At 40.5% G+C, this 18,592-nt stretch overlaps 2 protein-coding genes across 2 annotated transcripts in view; one reads left to right on the forward strand and one right to left on the reverse strand.

Annotated features, from left to right (window-relative positions):
- Positions 1-18,592, forward strand: part of MCPH1 (microcephalin 1) — a 317,389-nt gene that overhangs the window by 111,756 nt on the left and 187,041 nt on the right. The gene's annotated exons all lie outside the window — the stretch shown is intronic.
- Positions 1-18,592, reverse strand: part of ANGPT2 (angiopoietin 2) — a 45,209-nt gene that overhangs the window by 3,981 nt on the left and 22,636 nt on the right. The window contains exons 4-8 of the mRNA XM_056565716.1: positions 14,512-14,744; positions 10,155-10,285; positions 6,793-6,894; positions 5,357-5,523; positions 1,463-1,593 (exon numbers count right to left, since the gene is read on the reverse strand). Of these exons, the coding sequence (XP_056421691.1) occupies positions 1,463-1,593; positions 5,357-5,523; positions 6,793-6,894; positions 10,155-10,285; positions 14,512-14,744 (764 nt within the window). The remainder of the gene's footprint in view (positions 1-1,462; positions 1,594-5,356; positions 5,524-6,792; positions 6,895-10,154; positions 10,286-14,511; positions 14,745-18,592) is intronic.

The following is an 18,592-nucleotide window of genomic DNA, read 5'->3' on the forward strand; positions in this document are numbered from 1 at the left end:
TGTGGTTTTCCACTTTGATTTTGAGTGTGACTCCATATTCAGACCGCCATGGGTTGATAGATTTGATTTCCATTGATAATTTTTGTGTGATTTTGGTGTCAGCACATTCAACTATGTAAAGATGAAAGTATTTTATACCATTAGTTCATTCATTCAGATCTAGGATGTGTTATCTTAGTGTTCCCTTTATTTTTTTGAGCAGTGTAAATATATCTATATTATATATATATATATATATATATATATATATGTGTGTGTGTTATTCCATAGTTCACATTTTCATTACGAAAAAAAGACAAGGAAGAAAATATTAGGCATCGACCGATATCGTTTTTTTAGGGCCGATACCGATAATCTATGGCCTTTCAGGCCGATAGCCGATAACATACCGATATTCCGGTATAAGTTATCGGCTATTTCTCCACCCCCCAAGAAACCGCTGCAGATCATTGAACTGCAGCGGCTTTGGCTGAATCAGAGACCATCGCTGCCACCTGCTTCTCTCCCCCTGCCTGTCAGGGGGTCATCCCAACCACCGCTGCTGCCCCACAGCCTTCCCCCCCTACCCCTGCACCGCACACCGCCCCCACCGCCGCTGCCCCCCAGCCACCCCCCTACCCCCGCACCGCACACCGCCCCCACCGCTGCTGCCCCATTGCCTCCCCTATCCCCGGTTTTATAATTACCTGTTCCCGGGGTCCGTGTTACTTCTGGCTCCCGTCCTGAGCTGTCACTGTGCGCGCTGATGGCGACGTCACGTTGAGGACGTCACTGCGCTGCACAGCGTAACGCCAGAAGTAGCGCGGGCACCAGACCCCGGGAACAGGTAATTATAAAACTGGGCATAGGGGAGGCAATGGGGGTGGCGTGTGGTGCGGTGGGGGGGGGGGGGGGGCGGTACATTATCGGATTATCGGCAAGGTAATTACCGATAACGTCAAAAATCGTGAATATCGGCCGATAATATCGGCCAAACCGATAATCGGTCGATCCCTAGAAAATCATCCACAAGTGTTAAATGTTAAGCGTACAACCAAAAATATTTTTGCATGTATTTATTTTATGGCTAAAAATAATAGCCAAAACAGTGTATGAACATTGCCTAAGGCAGCATTCCCTTCCCACATGCCGGTGAATGCGTGCATCAAAAACCATGCCCGCATGCATTCACCAATGGTCTCATGATGTTGCCAATAATCCAGGCAATATCCCATGCCCATTGGTGAATGCATGGAGGCATGTTTCTTACTGATCAATTAAACTGATTAAACTTTTCAGATGAGCTGCTTTCGGGATTGCAACCAAATGTTGGCTTTTAACCCCTGCCAAAAAAATATTTTTTGTTTGGAGGCAACGGCATAATTTTACTAAAAACATTGAAGTCATCATAGATTCCATATAAATAGCAGAGTGCAGGTGCCAGTAAAAATAGGAAGACCATAAAATTGAAAACAGTTCCTACCTCCTGTCGCCATTTGTGAGCACTTGCAAATACATTTGTCATTGTCTGCATCCTTTGTGCTAAACTCATTTCCTGGTTGGCTTATACTGTTTATTTTGCCCGCTGTCCCAGTGTATCCTTTGAGGTGAATCCTGTGGTAATTGAAAATGGAAAGATAATTTGAGATGGAATCAAGTATTTTGTTTCACGTTACTGGAAATATCTATCACCGTGTATAAAGCAAAGCTTTCCATGTCTTTTGCTCCATATTTGTTTTGTGGGTTCCTGTATTCTTATTTTTTGTTGCTTTTATTTAAAGCTTTCTTTTTCTTTTTTTTTTCTTTTTGTAATTCTATTAACAATTTAATAAGATTTATCCTTGTTTTATAACATTTTATATATTTTTTTCCTTTTTAGTTTTTACCTTACCTAATCGGCATGGATGTTTCCACATTTTCTCATCACATTATACTTTTATAGTTAAGTGTACAGTAAACTACTTGTCTATGGACATTGGCCTAATAGATGCCGAAACAAGAAAATTAATAAAATGACAGAGCTATTTATAGACTTTCCGTCCATGTTGTATCACATGTTTGCTTATATTTCAAGAGGAAATGCTGTCTCAACAAGTTAATCTGTGGCATTTGCTTGGAAGCTGTGCCATTGGCTGACAGTAAGACCCATTGGTGTCTTGCTCTAAGAAGAATTTGAGTGTCTAGCGTTAAAAAAATGTAATATAACTAGCACCAAATGAAAAAATAAAACAGTTTAAAGACAAAACAGTAAGGGCTTAGTGATATGAGTATTAAAGAAGATTTCCAACTAAACAAAATGTATCCCCTATATGCAGGGTAGGAAATAAGTGGCTAATTGCGGGACCCCCTGCGATCTCCCGTAAGGGCACCCGGCTTGGCTCTAGGAAATTACTTTCTCCTCCAGCACGTCAGCTGGTCGAAACATGCCCCCCTCATTGAACTCTATGGGAGAAGTGGAGACACAGCGTTGGTTTGTCTCCACCTCTCCCATACAGATGAATGGAAGGGGCTGGTTTTGACCAGCTGAAGTGCTGGATAAAAATGTTTTTCATTGGACATCTTCTGTAATAAGGTAAATGTTTGCACCTTTTTATAACATGCTATGACTACAGTATATCTCGTTTTATTAAATTAGCAGATAAGGGAACATAGAATAGCCATTAATGTTAAATAGCCTAAACTTTAGAAACATGCTTGGTATGAATTCAATATACTACTTTTAACCCCTTGGGGACGGAGGGTTTTTCCGTTTTTTTACTTTAGTTTTTTCCTCCTTACCTTTCAAAAATCATAACCCTTTCAATTTTGCACCTAAAAATCCATATGATGGCTTATTTTTGCACCATCAATTCTACTTTGTAATGACATCAGTCATTTTACCCAAAAAATCTATGGCAAAACAGAAAAAAAAATCATTGTGCGACAAAATTGAAGAAAAAAATGCAGTTTTGTAACTTTTGGGGGCTTCCGTTTCTATGCAGTAAATTTTTCGGTAAAAATGACACCTTATCTTTATTCTGCTGATTTAAATGATATCCTACTTATATAGGTTTGATTTTGTCGTACTTCTGGAAAAAAATCAAAACGACATGAAAATGTATACGTTTAAAGGAAAACTGTCACTTGTTTTCTCATGTACTATCCACAGGTACTGGTGGATAGTGTGGGAGATGCTGATTAAAATGAGCCCTACCTTGTCTTGATCTGCACGGCCGTTCTCCCGCAATTGTAGTTTTATTATCTGTTGAAATCTTCCTGTAACTGGCACGGGCGGGGCTTCGGCGTTTAACTGGCTTTGACGTCAGCGCCGCTTATGAATATTCATCCCCCCTCCCCCAGTTAAGAGTGGCAAAGAGAGGGAGAACTGGAGGGAGGGTGGATGAATATTCATAAGTGGCGCTGACGTCAGTGCCAGTTAAGCGCCGAAGCCCCGCCCGTGCCAGTTACAGGAAGATTTCAACAGATAATAAAACTACAATTGCGGAAGAACGGCGGCGCAGATCCGGACAATGTAGAGCTTATTTTAATTTGTCTCCCGCACTATCCAATAGTACCTGTGGATAGTGCGGGAGAAAACAAACAAGTTTCCTTTAAAATTGTCCTCTTCTGACCCCTATAACTTTTTTATTTTTCCACGTACAGGGTGGTATGAGGGCTCATTATGTATTGATCGGACTTTTTGATCACTTTTTATTCATTTTTTCATGATATAAAAAGTGACTAAAAATACGCTATTTTTGACTTTGGAATATTTTTGTGCATACGCCATTGACTGTGCGGTTTAATTAATGATATATTTTTATAATTCGGACATTTCTGCACGCAGAAATACCACATGTTTATTTTTATTAACACAGAAAAGGGGGTTGATTCAAACTTTTATTAGGGAAGGGGTTAAATGATCTTTATTAACTTTTTTTTTCCACTTTTTTTTTCCAATGTTATAGCTCCCATAGGGGGCTATAACACTGCACACACTGATCTTTTACATTGATCAATGGTTTCTCATAGGAAACCATTGATCAATGATTCTGCCGCTTGACTGCTCATGCCTGGACCTCAGGCACTGAGCAGTCATTTGGCGATCGGACAGTGAGGAGGCAGGTAGGGACCCTCCGGCTGTAATGTAAGCTGTTCAGGATGCCGCGATTTTATCGCGGCATCCTGAACAGCCCCCTGAGTTAATAGGCAATGGTTTACTTTCACTCTAGACGCGGCGCTCAACTTTGAACGCCGCGTCTAAAGGGTTACTAGTGCCGTGCGCTATTAGCCACGGGTCCCGGTCATTGCTAGTTGCCGGGCCCAACCCGCTATGACGCGGGGGCCACGGCGTGGCCCCGCATTATAGACAGGCAGCGGGCTGAGTGCGTACAACTACACCCTCCGTTCCCAATAGATTAATATACTATTTCTATTAATGGTGTAGTCCATGGAATGTGTCTGATCGTGGGGGTATGACCACTGGGACACCCCCCCCCCCCCCTTGCCACCCTAATATTTGGATAGTGGACAGAACACTAGTGCAGCATAATAGTCACCTCCATTATTTAAAGGGGTATTCCAGGATCTTTTTTATTTGACTATGCTACAGGGGCTGTAAAGTTAATGTAGTTCATAATATAGTGTCTTTACCTGTGTGTGATGGTTTTCTCACAATTCTTATGTGATTTTCACCCCATTTTTTATTTTTAACAGCATACAAAATGACTTGTCTCAGAATTTCCCCAGGTTGCAAGGCAGCTGAGACCTGACCTCACTAGTCAGCTGATGACAGGGAGTCTGTCTGCTTCAGTTGGTGGAGGGACCACTTGTTGGGAGAGAGATCAATCTGCAACTAATGCAACTGCTGTAGGCACCCTGATTGAAAACCTCATGTCTTTTTAATGGATGCAGCTCATTTATGTTTAAATGGGTCGGGTGGCTGATGTGCGGGAGGGATGAAAATGGAATTATGGGATTTGTAGGCAAAAAAAAAAAACTGAAACAGGAAATACCAGTTCACAAAAAGCTATCCACAGTATTATGGTAATCTCACAACATAGCCATTTAGCCCCAAGACCAGAGCAGAACCTTCCTAAGCATGTCCATTACTGTCTGCCAGGTACGTACTAAAATCACCTTATGGTAGATAACCCCTTTAACTGCACCCAGTAGTTGCTGTTTTCTCAGTCCACTGGCTGCTGATCAACACATTGTTTGTACTATGTATAGACAGCTGTCAATCTATGCTGTGTGAGAGGATCAGTGCTGCGCTGGGCTTGGGTACAGCAATAAACAATGATGTTAGAATAATAGCGTCTTTATGGGTGTCCTCTACTGTATTGTTATACACATCTTATTGTGTTACTTTTTTATCATTTCTGCTAGAGTTACTCACTTGTATTTCTGGGCCTCTGTTCCTAAATAAAACTGGTCATAGAGTGAATAGGCTTCATTTCCTTCCCAGTCTTTTAGCTGAATCTTGAGAACATAGCGCTGAAGATTGGTCAGTTGAGAGACTAGCTCATTACCAAGCCAATATTCTCCTGAAGGGTCACCAAATCCCTAGGAAATAAAGATTGTATAATTTCATAAAAATCTAATAATATTTTTAAGGAAAGACAAATATTTATACATGATATCCTTTAGAAAACAAAGCAACAGCATTTTTGCTAGATTTGTTATGGTAAACGGATATTCTCATGAGGTCTAATGACATTGAGCATACACAGCCAGTAGTCCATTAATTTATTGATATTTAACTTCAGTTTTCAGGATTGGTGAGGCTCCCGATGGTTCAAAACCCCCTCCCCCTGATCAGTTTGATATAGGGGATAATTTGATAATAATACCTTCTTAATAAACTGTATGTAGTAACCAAATAAAACCTTCATTAATGTCATCTCTTCCATTTTCAAATGCTGATGGGATGGAGCTAAAGTTGGCCATACACATTAGATATTTGTTGGCCGACTGCCAAATTGCTGTGGATTCAAGATGTATGGTGGCTTCCTAGCATTCCACTGATGGCAAATGTCAGGGGAGAGAAGAATCGGCATGTTGGATTTAACCTTGCCTGATTATTTTGTTCTTGGGGAGAAACGCAGTTACCAAAGGAGTTTAGCTAGTAGTGACTTTCTTCCCTTCCTTATTCAGAACACAAACACAACTTGAGTGCATGTGTATGTACTGGAGAAATAGCTGTTAACCGAACACACTTTTGGCTGACGTTCATCTCACGTGTATGTTCAACTTTATCCAAGAAATTGGATTTAAACATTATTTATCTCTTTTTAGAGATGGTAAGGTGTCCTGATGTAGCCAGTTGCCATACAGATAGATACAGGATTGTGTTACAGAAGAGAAGGGGAGAAAGGCTGATCTCCTGAGAACCATATAGACCAATTTTTTATATGCTTCTCAGTTACAATTGCAATGTGAAAAATAGGATCAAAGAAAGAAAGCAATTCAGGGAGAATGCACAAAATATTTTTGTATCTAAGGCTAAGTTTACATCATGGTCAGCGCTCCATTCTCAGAATATGTCAAAATAGTGGGACAAAAATACTACTGCTAGCAGAGAAAAATACTACATGCTGTAATTTATTTTTCAGCTCATATCCTTCAAATAAATGGACACCAGCTGAGAACCAAATGGATGCTATTAAGAGTTAATGGGATCCAGTGGTGTCTGTTGTGCAATGTGCCTTTGGGCTCCTGAGTTTTTTTTTTTTTCTTTTTCATAAAGAAATGTGACACAAATGTGAACATAGCCTTAGGTGTACCTTTTAATGTGGTCTACCACATACTAAAAGTAGTTGCATTTTTCTATACCTTTTTATATTCTTTCCATGTTTTGTGGAAATCCACACTCCCGTCAAAGCGTTTTTGAATGATGGTCCAACCACCGCCTCCACTTTTCATGTCACAATATGTCTGAAAAAAAAGCAAATTAGTTGCTTTTATTATAATTATCCTTTTATGTGAATTACTGTAAAATAAAGCCACCAATTATTATTAGGTTTATTATTATAATTAAAAAAAAAAAATATCCAGTGCCAGGTGCTAACTTGCCAGCCTATGCTATCTTGCAGCTGGGATAGAAAGTGCTGGTGGTGTCTATCGGGGAATGCAGAGACTCCCTCTACTGTGCCATTGCTGAATCTCTAAAGAAATTGGGGAATGTTGCATTGTCATCAGAATCTCTAATACTAAGCATCTGATTAAACATGTGTTAGCATGTTATCAGCAAACTGCCAAATGTTATGCCTGGTTGTTCCCAGAAAAATATTTACTATGGAAATTTTGTCTTAAATTTAGTAATATTTTCATGAGTATACATGCTATATTCTTTATTTTGATCCTACCTCCCCCTGACACATGGCCTCACATTTATTAAGCTTTGCCGGTTAGGAAGCCATCTGAGCTGGTTAGGAAAAAACAAGAGGGAAATCTGGAAACAAAATAAGGCACTTGTCTGGTAGCATCTCATGAATGCAATCTGAGCAGCATAAACAATAGAAAATGAAAACAGGATCTCCGTTTCAAATTTTCACTATACGAGTTTTCTCCGGCACACAATGCCATAGGATGCTGATAAAAATAACATGTTTCAAAATATTATGTCATTTATAAATGTTTTATCCATGCAAAGAATTTCAACATTCAAAATAGTTTTTAGATTTTACTTTTTTTTTTTTTTTAAATCTGCCCTATGTTGCAGCAATTCTGATTTGTATAGAAGTATTACCAAATAGGACAATATGATGGACTGGTTGCAAAGAAAAAATAAGTATAAACCAATAAAACCAATCTCCTTCACCTTTTTATATATGAAATAAAATCAGTGTTTTTACCATAACACCAATCATTAATTTAACTTTAAACTATTATACTGCATAGAGAAAATAGGAAACCTTGAATTAATGAATCATCAGTTTTAACAAAATCCTCAAGTAACTGAGGTGTTAAATGACTTGCAGATGCCCATCAAAATATTGTTCCCAAGGGAGCAACTTCTGGGAGACAGCTGAGGTGCACTTAAGAGCTCTTTGATTTTATTCAAATTGTTAAGAAATAGATCAATGGGGTGAGTATCTGGACTCCAGACACCTCCATGTTTAGTAAGAGCAGATAGTCCTTTCATGACCAAAGTCCTTTCTTTAAAAACTTGTTTATGATGTCACCAGGTGCATACAAGCTGTCATTAATAGTCAAGAAGCAAAGGGCTTTATGAGACAATGTTGGTGCGTTTCGGCTAGGCATGACTCTTGAACAGCAGCCTATACACATTGGATGCATAGGAAAAGGAAATGCAAATAGAGGTATTCCGACTGACACGCAATATCCGTTTTCATGGGACCGATGGTCCACCATACACATTTGATTTCCCTGACAACGTTAATCTATAGGTATCAGATTTGATTGACTGCAGCATGCTTAATCCTATGCTCTGATAAGGGGCAAAGTGTCTGACAAAGTCTTTTCTCTTTGTGGAGAGTTTGGAAACCCCACCTCCCATACACTTTAGATGGGCCGTTGGTCCCGCCAGCAGGTTTGGCCAACACGTCAAACGTGTGTGTGTGGGATCTTTAGGGCCCTTCCAGTTTACGTTTAATATTGTTAAAGTGAATCTGTCAGCTCTCTAGATCCTGCTTAGAGTTCAAGTGCCACAGAGGCGGTGCTGAGCTAGAGCATACACACTTCCTCCCACCCCTTCCTGCCTAAATTAGTTGACATGCGGGGCTTGTACAGGGTTCTATAGAATAGTTCAGAAGTAATGGAATTTTGAGAATCCCTTTAGCGTTTGTAAGAGTGAGAATGTAAGAGCTGCTTCTACACAGTAAGAGCAATACAGGTGAAACTCAAAAAATTAGAATATTGTGCAAAAGTCAGTTTATTTCAGTAATGCAACTAGTCTGCGGAAGGAAGCATGAAGTGCTCAGAAATCTCCTGGTAGATGGGTGTGTTGACCCTGGACTTAAAGGGGTACTCCACCCCTAGCATCTTATCCCCTATTCAAAGGATAGGGGATAAGATGTCAGATCGCGGGGGTCCCGCCGCTGGGGACCCCTGGGATCTCCGCTGCGGCACCCCGCTATCATTACTGCACAGAGCAAACACGCTCTGTGCGTAATGACCGGCAATACAGGGGCCGGAGCATAGTGACGTCACAGCTCCGCCCCCTCGTTACATCATGGCCCGCCCCTGAATACAAATCTATAGGAGGGTGCGTGGTGGCAGTCACGCCCCCTCCCATAGACTTGCATTAAGGGGGCGGACTGTGACATCACGAGGGGCGGAGCCGTGACATCACGATGCTCCGGCCCCTGTATTGCAGGTCATTACGCACTGTGTTTGCTCTGTGCAGTAATGATAGTGGGGTGCCGCAGCGGAGATCCCGGGCGTCCCCAGCGGAGGAACCCCCGCGATCCTGACATCTTATCCCCTATCCTTTGGTAGGGGATAAGATGCTAGGGGCGGAGTACCCCTTTAATGAAGCACAGTGGACCAACACCAGCAGATGACATGGCTCCCTAAATCATAGCAAGTGGTTGGGGGGCTTTGGGGATTTCATGAGATGTAAGCCATAATCATCACAAATATGACAAATCACGGCTTGAACTATCTTGCTTTGCGTGCAATAAGCCTCTCTCATATATTAGTTTCCCCTTTTAAGTTGCATTACTGAAAGAAATGAACTTTTGCACAATATGCTAATTTTTCGAGTTTCACCTGTATGTTGAGATGCAGTTTTAGGAAGTAACATTGGTAGTAAATCCTACTTATTTTCACAGCCCATTTATTTTCATGGCAGCACCAATATCCTTGCAGAAACTTTTTGTTGCACGTCAGCTTTGTGCTGGGGAATCCATCCATATGTTTGTTTTCATGTGAATTTTGGCAGTCTCTAATCTGACACGTGAATGGGGTCTAGCTTCTGCTCCTATAAAAAACTAAACCTTTTAGAAACCTAGGTGGTGTTAACTGAATACCAGAGGTCAGATATGAATGTAACGTGTAGTAAATCACTTGACTGATGCAGTGATTAGTCCATTGAAACTAATTGAGATATAAAAACTAAATTTTTTTTTTTTACTGGGGTACTGGTTGTAAGGAAGGTATGTAAGCTCCTATTCTATAAATAATTCAATAATAAAAACTTGCCAAGTACACATGTCATACTTTTTACTTACCTTGACCTGTTCAGTTGTATTCGGAATAGTAAGTGTGTAGATCCCACTTGACGTCAGCCCTGATTTATATGCTTCAGCACAATCTTTGAATGTTATTTGTTCCTCCTTGGCAACAAATGATGATCTTGGTGCTAAAATGACAGTAAAAGAAAGATATCAACTATCTAAACTATCTGCTGGTGGTCATAGATTTGACGATTTAACATAGGCTTTTGAGGTTTTCGGCAGCTTTTGGCAGCATGCTGGTATATATGAATTCTCTGTTAATGTTTATAGCAATGCACATTATAACATGTTTCACACGATAGCAAAGATTTGCTGAAACTGTAAAAACATAGACTAGACAGTTCAAAACTGTGGCATATTTATCAACTAACTTATGTTTAATGAGTTTGGCAGATCTTTAGACACTTAAGTCTTAAAGGACATGTCCGGTGCTCACTTTTCTTATTGTATCCGTTCCGGGCTGCCAAAAAAAAAGAAAATAAGCTTTCTCTTGCCTGCCTACGCTCCCCCGGAGCTCCGTTACAGGTGTTCGGTCCCCGGTCTGTATTCTTCTTACTTCCTGTTAGCCCTGCACGTCACACGGAGCTTCAGCCTATCACTGGCCGAGGCGGGACATCGCTGCGGCCGGTGATAGGTTGAAGCTCCGTGTGACCTGCTGGGCTAACAGGAAGTAAGAAGAATACAGCCCGGGGACCGAACACCTGTACTGAAGCACCGGTGGAGCCTAGGCAGGTAAGAGAAATTTGTTTTCTTTTATTTTTCAGCCCGAAACGGATAAAATAAGAAAAGTGAGCACCAGACATCTCCTTTAACTAGTCCATGTAGTAGTTAGCTTTCTTGATTGCTTCTTTCCACTGCCACACACCCTAATTATTGTGACGCATGTGCTCCAGTTTTTGCGCAAATTGTGCAAGAAGTGTGGCACATATGCAAAAGTAAATCTGCTCCATTGTTTCTTGTTTGTATAATACAGAAAGCTGTAATGTGAAACCATTTTATCTAAGAGAATGAAAGGGGCCTTGAGTTCAGGAATTGTGAATGATTTTATAATGCAGCGATTTGTGAAAGTTAAAATAAATGTTGAATGTTTACTTTTAAATATAATTGTAATATTCTGAACTTCATGATAATTTTTTGTGTTACAACTTAACTTGACCATCACTGTATCTTGTTGACTTATATTAGCATGTTCCTTTTAGGAGAAATTGCATGTTTTCATTGTTGGTAAATATGTACCATTCCCCCCAATATTGTTTTTGGACTGAAAATTTGGATATTTTGCATTATCATGAAATCTGATAATACTATTATTCTTTATTCTATTATTTTTCTGCTTTAAATAAATACCAATATCTTACAGGGCACCATGTCAATTTCTAAATTTAATACCCATCTGTTTCTGGAAAGTATTATGCTCTTAAGTTTGTGATCCAGAGTTTAAGAACACTTAAAATAACAGTTTTGTTATTGTGCTAGGCTAATCTTGCTTGGTATCCGTCCAGAAAAACATAACAGCTCAGTCCAAAATTTTGTTTTCACCAGATTAATTATTATTTCTATTGAAACTCCTAGTTTAAAAAAAAAAGATTGAATGGGGATTTTGGATGATAAGATGCATGTTTACTTGAGTATGTGGAGTGCATATACACAATAATTTATTACATAATTTATTTAATGCAGGGATGTGGAATTCCTATCGCCCGACGCCCGGGACATGCAGTTCCGGGCGCCGGGCAGGTGAATATTTCCGTCCCTTAGTCCGGCTTTGGGCAAGCAGGGCCGGACCTGACAAGCGCTGCAGCGCTCTGCAGTCTGTATGGAGCGGCTCCCTACTCCTGCCCGCTCCATACTCTACAGCCCCCGGCTGTGGAAACTTGCGTCCTCCGAATGCAGAGCAGGGGGAGAGGAGATAAGAAGCTGTGCACATCATCTCTCCCCTGCTCTGCCTTCTTTCTCCCCATGCAGTCCTGTGTCCTCTGCATTCACTCCACACAGCTCTAGTTTCGGAGAGCTGAGGGGAGGAGCGGACGCAAGTCTGCACGGGGCGCAAGTTTCCACCTCACACCCTCGCTAATAGCCAGCATGCAGCGCTAAGCAATCTGTATGGAGCGGGCTCCCAACTCCTGCCCGCTTCATACTCTGCCTCCCCCAGCTGTTTTCAGTAGCCGGGGGCCGCCGCTAATAGCCAGCATGCGGCGATCGAATGCAAAGAATGAGCCCTCATACAGCCTGGTATGCGGATAAAAAAAAAAAAAGCTACAGGGGTCAAAAAATGGCAATTAAATTTTTTTTTTCAAATTAGTAAAACATTAAGTAAACTATAGAAATCTGGTATTGCTGTAATCAGGCCTAAAGTATGAAACTAACATGTTATCTCAACCACAAGGTAAATGGCGTAGAAAAGAAAAACCACCAAATCTGCAAAATTATCTTTTACTATTTCAATTTCACTTCACCGATTATATATATATATATATATATATATATATATATATATATATATATATATAAATAAATAATTATATATATTTTGGTCCAGGAATGTTATTGAAAAATTAAAAAGGTATAATTATAGTAGGTAGTTATGGCTATTATAGGGCGAGGAGGAGGAGAGTAAAAGCGAAAATTGGCCCGGACAAGTGGATCGTCATGAGGAACAAATAGATTTTGCTCCATTTTTGTCCTGTGGACAAGTAGTTTTTTTATAAAATTTCCACACCCCTGTAATGGTTCTAAAATGTTACATTAACTGTTGTTGTAAAGAACCAAAAAGCAACACTGAAATGCAGTAGCGCACCAATTCATTTTCTATAGATTCTTTATTGAAAAGAGGGCACATAGAAATCCAATTGACACACAGTGGTTAATAACACGGACACATTAAAACCAATTAAAATAAGCACAACCCAGGAGAGGGGCAATGAACCCCCTCTCCTGATACTGACACCTGTCCTCTAACAGTCCTATGTAAACAATAATAGGTCACTCCAGTGAAAGAAAAATATACCACATGGTTATTGGATATATTTTATAAGGTGCTAAGGTAATAAGGTGATTAGTGCAACATTAAATAATGTGGCAAGTGCCTAATATAGTACCAAAAACAATCACCAAAAAGATATATATAATAGTGAGAAATACAATACCAATAGCAATCGCATATATCTAATATAGTAAGAATATCTATATATTCGCATAAGGAGTTCCTGAGATAAGAAGCAAGCGTCTCAGACTGGAGGAAGATGTGAGACCATAAGCTGGAGGACGGGGTCACCGAGGGTGACAGTGTGTCAATTGTATTTCTAGGTGCCCTTTTTTCAATATAGAATCTATAGAATATTAATTGGTGTGCTACTGCATTTCAATGTTGCTTTTTGGTTCTTTACAATTGTTGCTTTTCACTGAGTAGCACCCAGCTTTATGTATTAGGTTGAGCCCCCCGCATTTTCTTCTTGTTAGTTTACATTAACTGTTGGCTGATTAAGGCAATTGCTATCTCACTAGAATCCACTATGTACATGCCCAAATCAGACTATTGTGCATGTTTATTTCATTTGGTAGATAAGCAGCTATTATACACCTCTAGCAGTGCATAAAGGGGAACTCAGGAAGGGGAAAAAATGTCAAATCATCAATGTCATTCAAAGTTACACAAATTTGTAAATTGCCTCTCTGCTGAGCTGACACATCTGCCCGATTGACAAATCTCCTTAGTGAACCTCTCCTGCTCAGACGGTTCCTAACACAGATGGACAGAGGTGTCAGCAGAGAACACTGTGGTCCTACTGTAAAAAAACTACACAACTTCCTTTAGAGCATACAGCAGCTGATAATTACTGGAAATTTAGCTTTCCTCCAAAGTACCCCTTTAACTCCCAATGAAAAAAAATAACAGTACGTTAATATCCAACTGGCCATAGCATGACATCACGAGGGGGCATGGCCGACCCCCGTAGCACGCACACAGTGTTCGGAACTAAATGTTCCAAATGCTGGCCCGTGGAGTACCCCTTTAAGAAAGATTTTTCCCCCAAAACCTTTTTTTTTTTTTTATTAAAAGGAGTTGATTGAGCTAAAGTGTCCACCTACAAAACCTGGGTCCCTGCTGATCTCCACTTCCATTTTCTGTATGTCAAGTTGGTACCAGAAATAAAATTCTGGTACCAACTTGACCAACTTGGCCAATTGCTCACACCTGAGTGAGTGGACATTTCCAGCCAGTTGAAAAAAGGCTCAGTAAGTGAATTTTAGTTGGGATAAACTTAAAAACATGGTATATTCCTAGCATTTCTATTTTGTAATTTTTTAAATTTATTTTTTTTCGGGGTGGGGAGGTTATTGTAAATCATACCTGTTTGAGGTGCCATCTTTGTCAACAAATTGTGCACAGTCTCCATCAAGTCATGCTGCTGTTTTTGTAGAAGGGAGTTATTTGCTGATGCGGTGATGAGCTGTTTTTCTAGATCTTCAATTATCGAGTTTTGCTTGAGCACCAGGACTTGAAGTTTATCCTTTTCTTCCTTCATTGACAGCAGTTGTTGAGAATGGTTATCTTCCATATTTAAAACCTTTTTCTCTAAATAGCTAAAATTAGAAATCAAAAGGAAAGAGATCTTATTCACCATAAAAGCTTATGCGAATATGCTGTGAACCATTTAAAGAAGCATTTTGTAAAGTTTTGTATTTTTCTGTTTTTTGCAGCATAGGTTTTTATATGCTGTCATATAGAAATAAAACATATACTTACCTTCCTCAGTGCACTGCTGTTCTAAATAAGCCATGTCCCACTGCCCATTCCTTCTAGGATCGGCACGTGGAATTTCCCCCGTAGCTAATGAGCAGCTGCAGTGTTGTCCTGTCACAGCCTCTGATTTCTATGAGTGAAAAATTCCATGTGCCGACCCCAGAAGTGCCATGCAGCAGAACTGTGCTCATTCAAAACGGCAGTGAGGAGAGCGTGCATGTTTTCTTCTATTTGACAGCAGCCTAAGCATAATTACTTATACAATTTTCCCCCTGACCACCCTTCATAAACCCCTTCCCGACCCAGGACGTACCGGTACTTCCTGGGTTCTCTCCCTTTCTAAAATGAGGGGCCTCAGCACGGGTCAGGCCCGACACCTAGCAACTGCCGGGATCTGTGGCTAATCCACGCACTATTAACCCTTTAGACGTGCGCGCTATTAACCCTTTAGACGTGGCGTTCAAAGTTGATCGCAGCGTCAAAAGTGAAAGCTAATCAGTGCCGGTTAACTCAGTGGGCTGTTTGGAACTGCTGACACGAAATCGCGGCGTCCCAAATAGCTGGAGGTTACAAGGAGGGTGCCTTACCTTCCTCCTCCATGTCCGATTGCTGAATGACTGCTCTGTGCCGGAGATCCAGGCAGGAGCAGTCAAGCGGCAAAAACACTGATGGCATAGCATTGAACAGTATGAGAAATCAATGTACTGGTATAGTCTCCTATGGGGGCTATAACATTGCAAAAAAAAAATGAAAAAAATTGTTAATAAAGATCATTTAACCCCTTCCCTAATGAAACAATGAAACCCCTCTTTTCCCGTTTAAAAAAAAAGTGTAAATAAAAATAAACATATGTGGCATTGCCGTGTGCAGAAATGTCCGAATTATAAACATATATAGTTAAACAGCACGGTCAATGGTGTACGCTCAAATAAATTCCAAAGTCCACAATAGCGTAATTTTTTGTCATTTTTTATATCATGAAAAAAGGAATAAAAAGCAATCAAAAAGTCCAATCAATACAAAAATGCTGCTAAAAACTTCAGATCACGGCACAAAAAATGAGCCCTCATACCACCCCGTACGTGGAAAAAAAAATATATATAGGGGTCAGAAGATGACAATTTTAAACATATACATTTTCCTGCATGTAGTTATGATTTTTCCCAGAAGTACAACAAAATCAAACCTATATAAGTAGGGTATCATTTTAATCGTATGGACCTACATAATAAAAAGGTTTCATTTTTACTGAAAAAGGTACTGCGTAGAAATGGAATCCCCCAAAATTTACAAAATGGTGTTTTTTCTTAAATTTTTTCACACAATGATTTTTTTTCCATTTCGCCGTAAATTTTTGGATAAAATGACTGTCATTAGAAAGTAGAATTGGTGGCGCAAAAATAAGCCATCATATGGATTTTTAGGTGCAAAATTGAGTTATGATTTTTAAAAAGTAAGGAGAAAAAAATGAAAGTGCAAAAACTGAAAAACCCCAGGTCATTAAGGGGTTAAAAGGGTACTCAGCTAAAAAACATTTTATTTTAAATCAACTGGTGCCAGATAGTTAAACAGATTTTAAATTACCGTATTTATCGGGGTATACCACGCACCGGCCTATAACACGCACCCTCATTTTACCACGGATATTTGGGTAAAAAAAGTTTTTTACCCAAATATCCATGAAAAAATGAGGGTGCGTGTGTGCGCGTGTATACCCCGATATACCCCCAGGAAAGGCAGGGGGAGAGAGGCCGTTGCTGCCCGCTTCTCTCCCCCTGCCTTTCCTGGGGTCTAGAGCGCTGCTGCCGGCCCTTCTCACCCCCTGGTTATCGGCGCCGCTGCCCGGGAAGCGGCGCCGACAGCCAGGGGGAGAGAAGGGGCAGCGGCACCCATTGCCGGCGCCGCTGCCCCGTTGCCTCCCCCCATCCCCGGTGGCATAATTACCTGAGTCCGGTCCGCGCTGCTCCAGGCCTCCGTCGTGCGTCCCCTGCGTTGTTGTTATGCACGGCGCGGCGCTCTGACGTCATGCGCCGCGCCGTTCAGCGCATAGCAATGACGCCGGGGACGCACGACGGAGGCCTGGAGCAGCGGAGCAGCGCGGACCGGACTCAGGTAATTATGCCACCGGGGATGGGGGGAGGCAACGGGGCAGCGGCGCCGGCAATGGGTACCGCTGCCCCTTCTCTCTCCCTGGCTATCGGCGCCGGCACCGATAGTCAGGGGGACAGAACGGGCAGCAGCGCCGATAACCAGGGGGTGAAAAGGGCCGACAGCAGCGCTCTAGACCCCAGGAAAGGCAGGGGGAGAGAAGCGGGCAGCGACGGCCTATCTCCCCCTGCCTTTCCTGGGGGTGTATCGGCGTATAACACGCACACAGACTTTAGGCTAAAAATTTTAGCCTAAAAAGTGCGTGTTATACGCCGATAAATATGGTACTAATATTAAAAAATCTTAAACCTTCCAGTACTTATCAGCTGCTGTATACTACAGAGGAAGTTCTTTTATTTTTGAATTTCCTTTCTTTTCTGTCTCACCAAAGTGCTCTCTGCTGACATATCTGTCCATTTTAAGAACTGTCCAGAGTAGGAGCAAATTCCCAGAGTAAACCTATCTTGCTCTGGATAGTCCCTGCCATGGACAGAGGTGTCAGCAGAGAGCACTTGTGGTCAGGCAAAAAGGATATTCAAAAAGAAAAGAACTACGTCTGTAGTATACAGCATCTGATAAGTACTTGAAGGTTTACGATTTTTTAATTGAAGTAATTTATAAATCTGTTAAACTTTCTGGCACCAGTTGATTTAAAAGATGTTTTCCAGTGGAGTACCCCTTTAAATTCTCCCCATTTGTCTATATGTCAAATGTATATTAAAGATATGACATAAATAATATAGCAAATTCCAGCCAGAGCAGAATAATGTAAGTAAATAGGGAAACAATGTTTACTCACTGTTTAACCCCTTTACTCAATAGCCTGTTTTGACCTTAATGACCAAGGCAAATTTTCGAAATCTGACATGCGTCCACTTATTTGGTAATAACTTTGGAACGCTTTTAAATATGAAAGCGATTCCGAGACTGTTGTTATCGTGACATATTGTACTTTACATTAGTTGTAAATTTTGATTGATATATTTAGCAGTTTTTGTTAAAAAAAAATCCTAAATTCTGCAAAAAAATGAAAAATGTGCATTTTTCTAGACTTTACATTTTCTGCTCATATGATAGTCATACTGTACCAAATTAATGATGAATTCACATCTACAGTATTTCTACTTTATGTTCCCATCATTTGATAAACATTCTTTTACTTTTTTAGATTGTTAGGGTTATAAGTTTAGCAGCAATTTTCCAGATTTTTAAGAAAATTTCTAAATCAGATTTTTCAGGGACCAGTTCAGTTCTGAAGTGGAATTGAGGGGCCTGTATGTTTAGATAGACCCATAAATCACCACATTTTATAAACTTCACCATTTCACATGAAGTTTATTAACCCTTTCACAGAAATGAAAGCAAAGTAGAGGCTGAATTTTAAAATTTCATTTTTTTTGCAGATTTTTCATTTTTCTTTAACACAGTAGGTGTCGACAGAGAAATACAACTCAAGATTTATTCCCTGTATTCTGACTTATTTAGAAATATCCCATAAATGGCCTTTATGCGCTACGTGTCTCTCACATGCCTCAGACAT

The sequence above is a fragment of the Hyla sarda genome, chromosome 3 (assembly GCF_029499605.1).
Source record: "Hyla sarda isolate aHylSar1 chromosome 3, aHylSar1.hap1, whole genome shotgun sequence".
In the NCBI taxonomy this organism is placed as follows: domain Eukaryota; kingdom Metazoa; phylum Chordata; class Amphibia; order Anura; family Hylidae; genus Hyla; species Hyla sarda.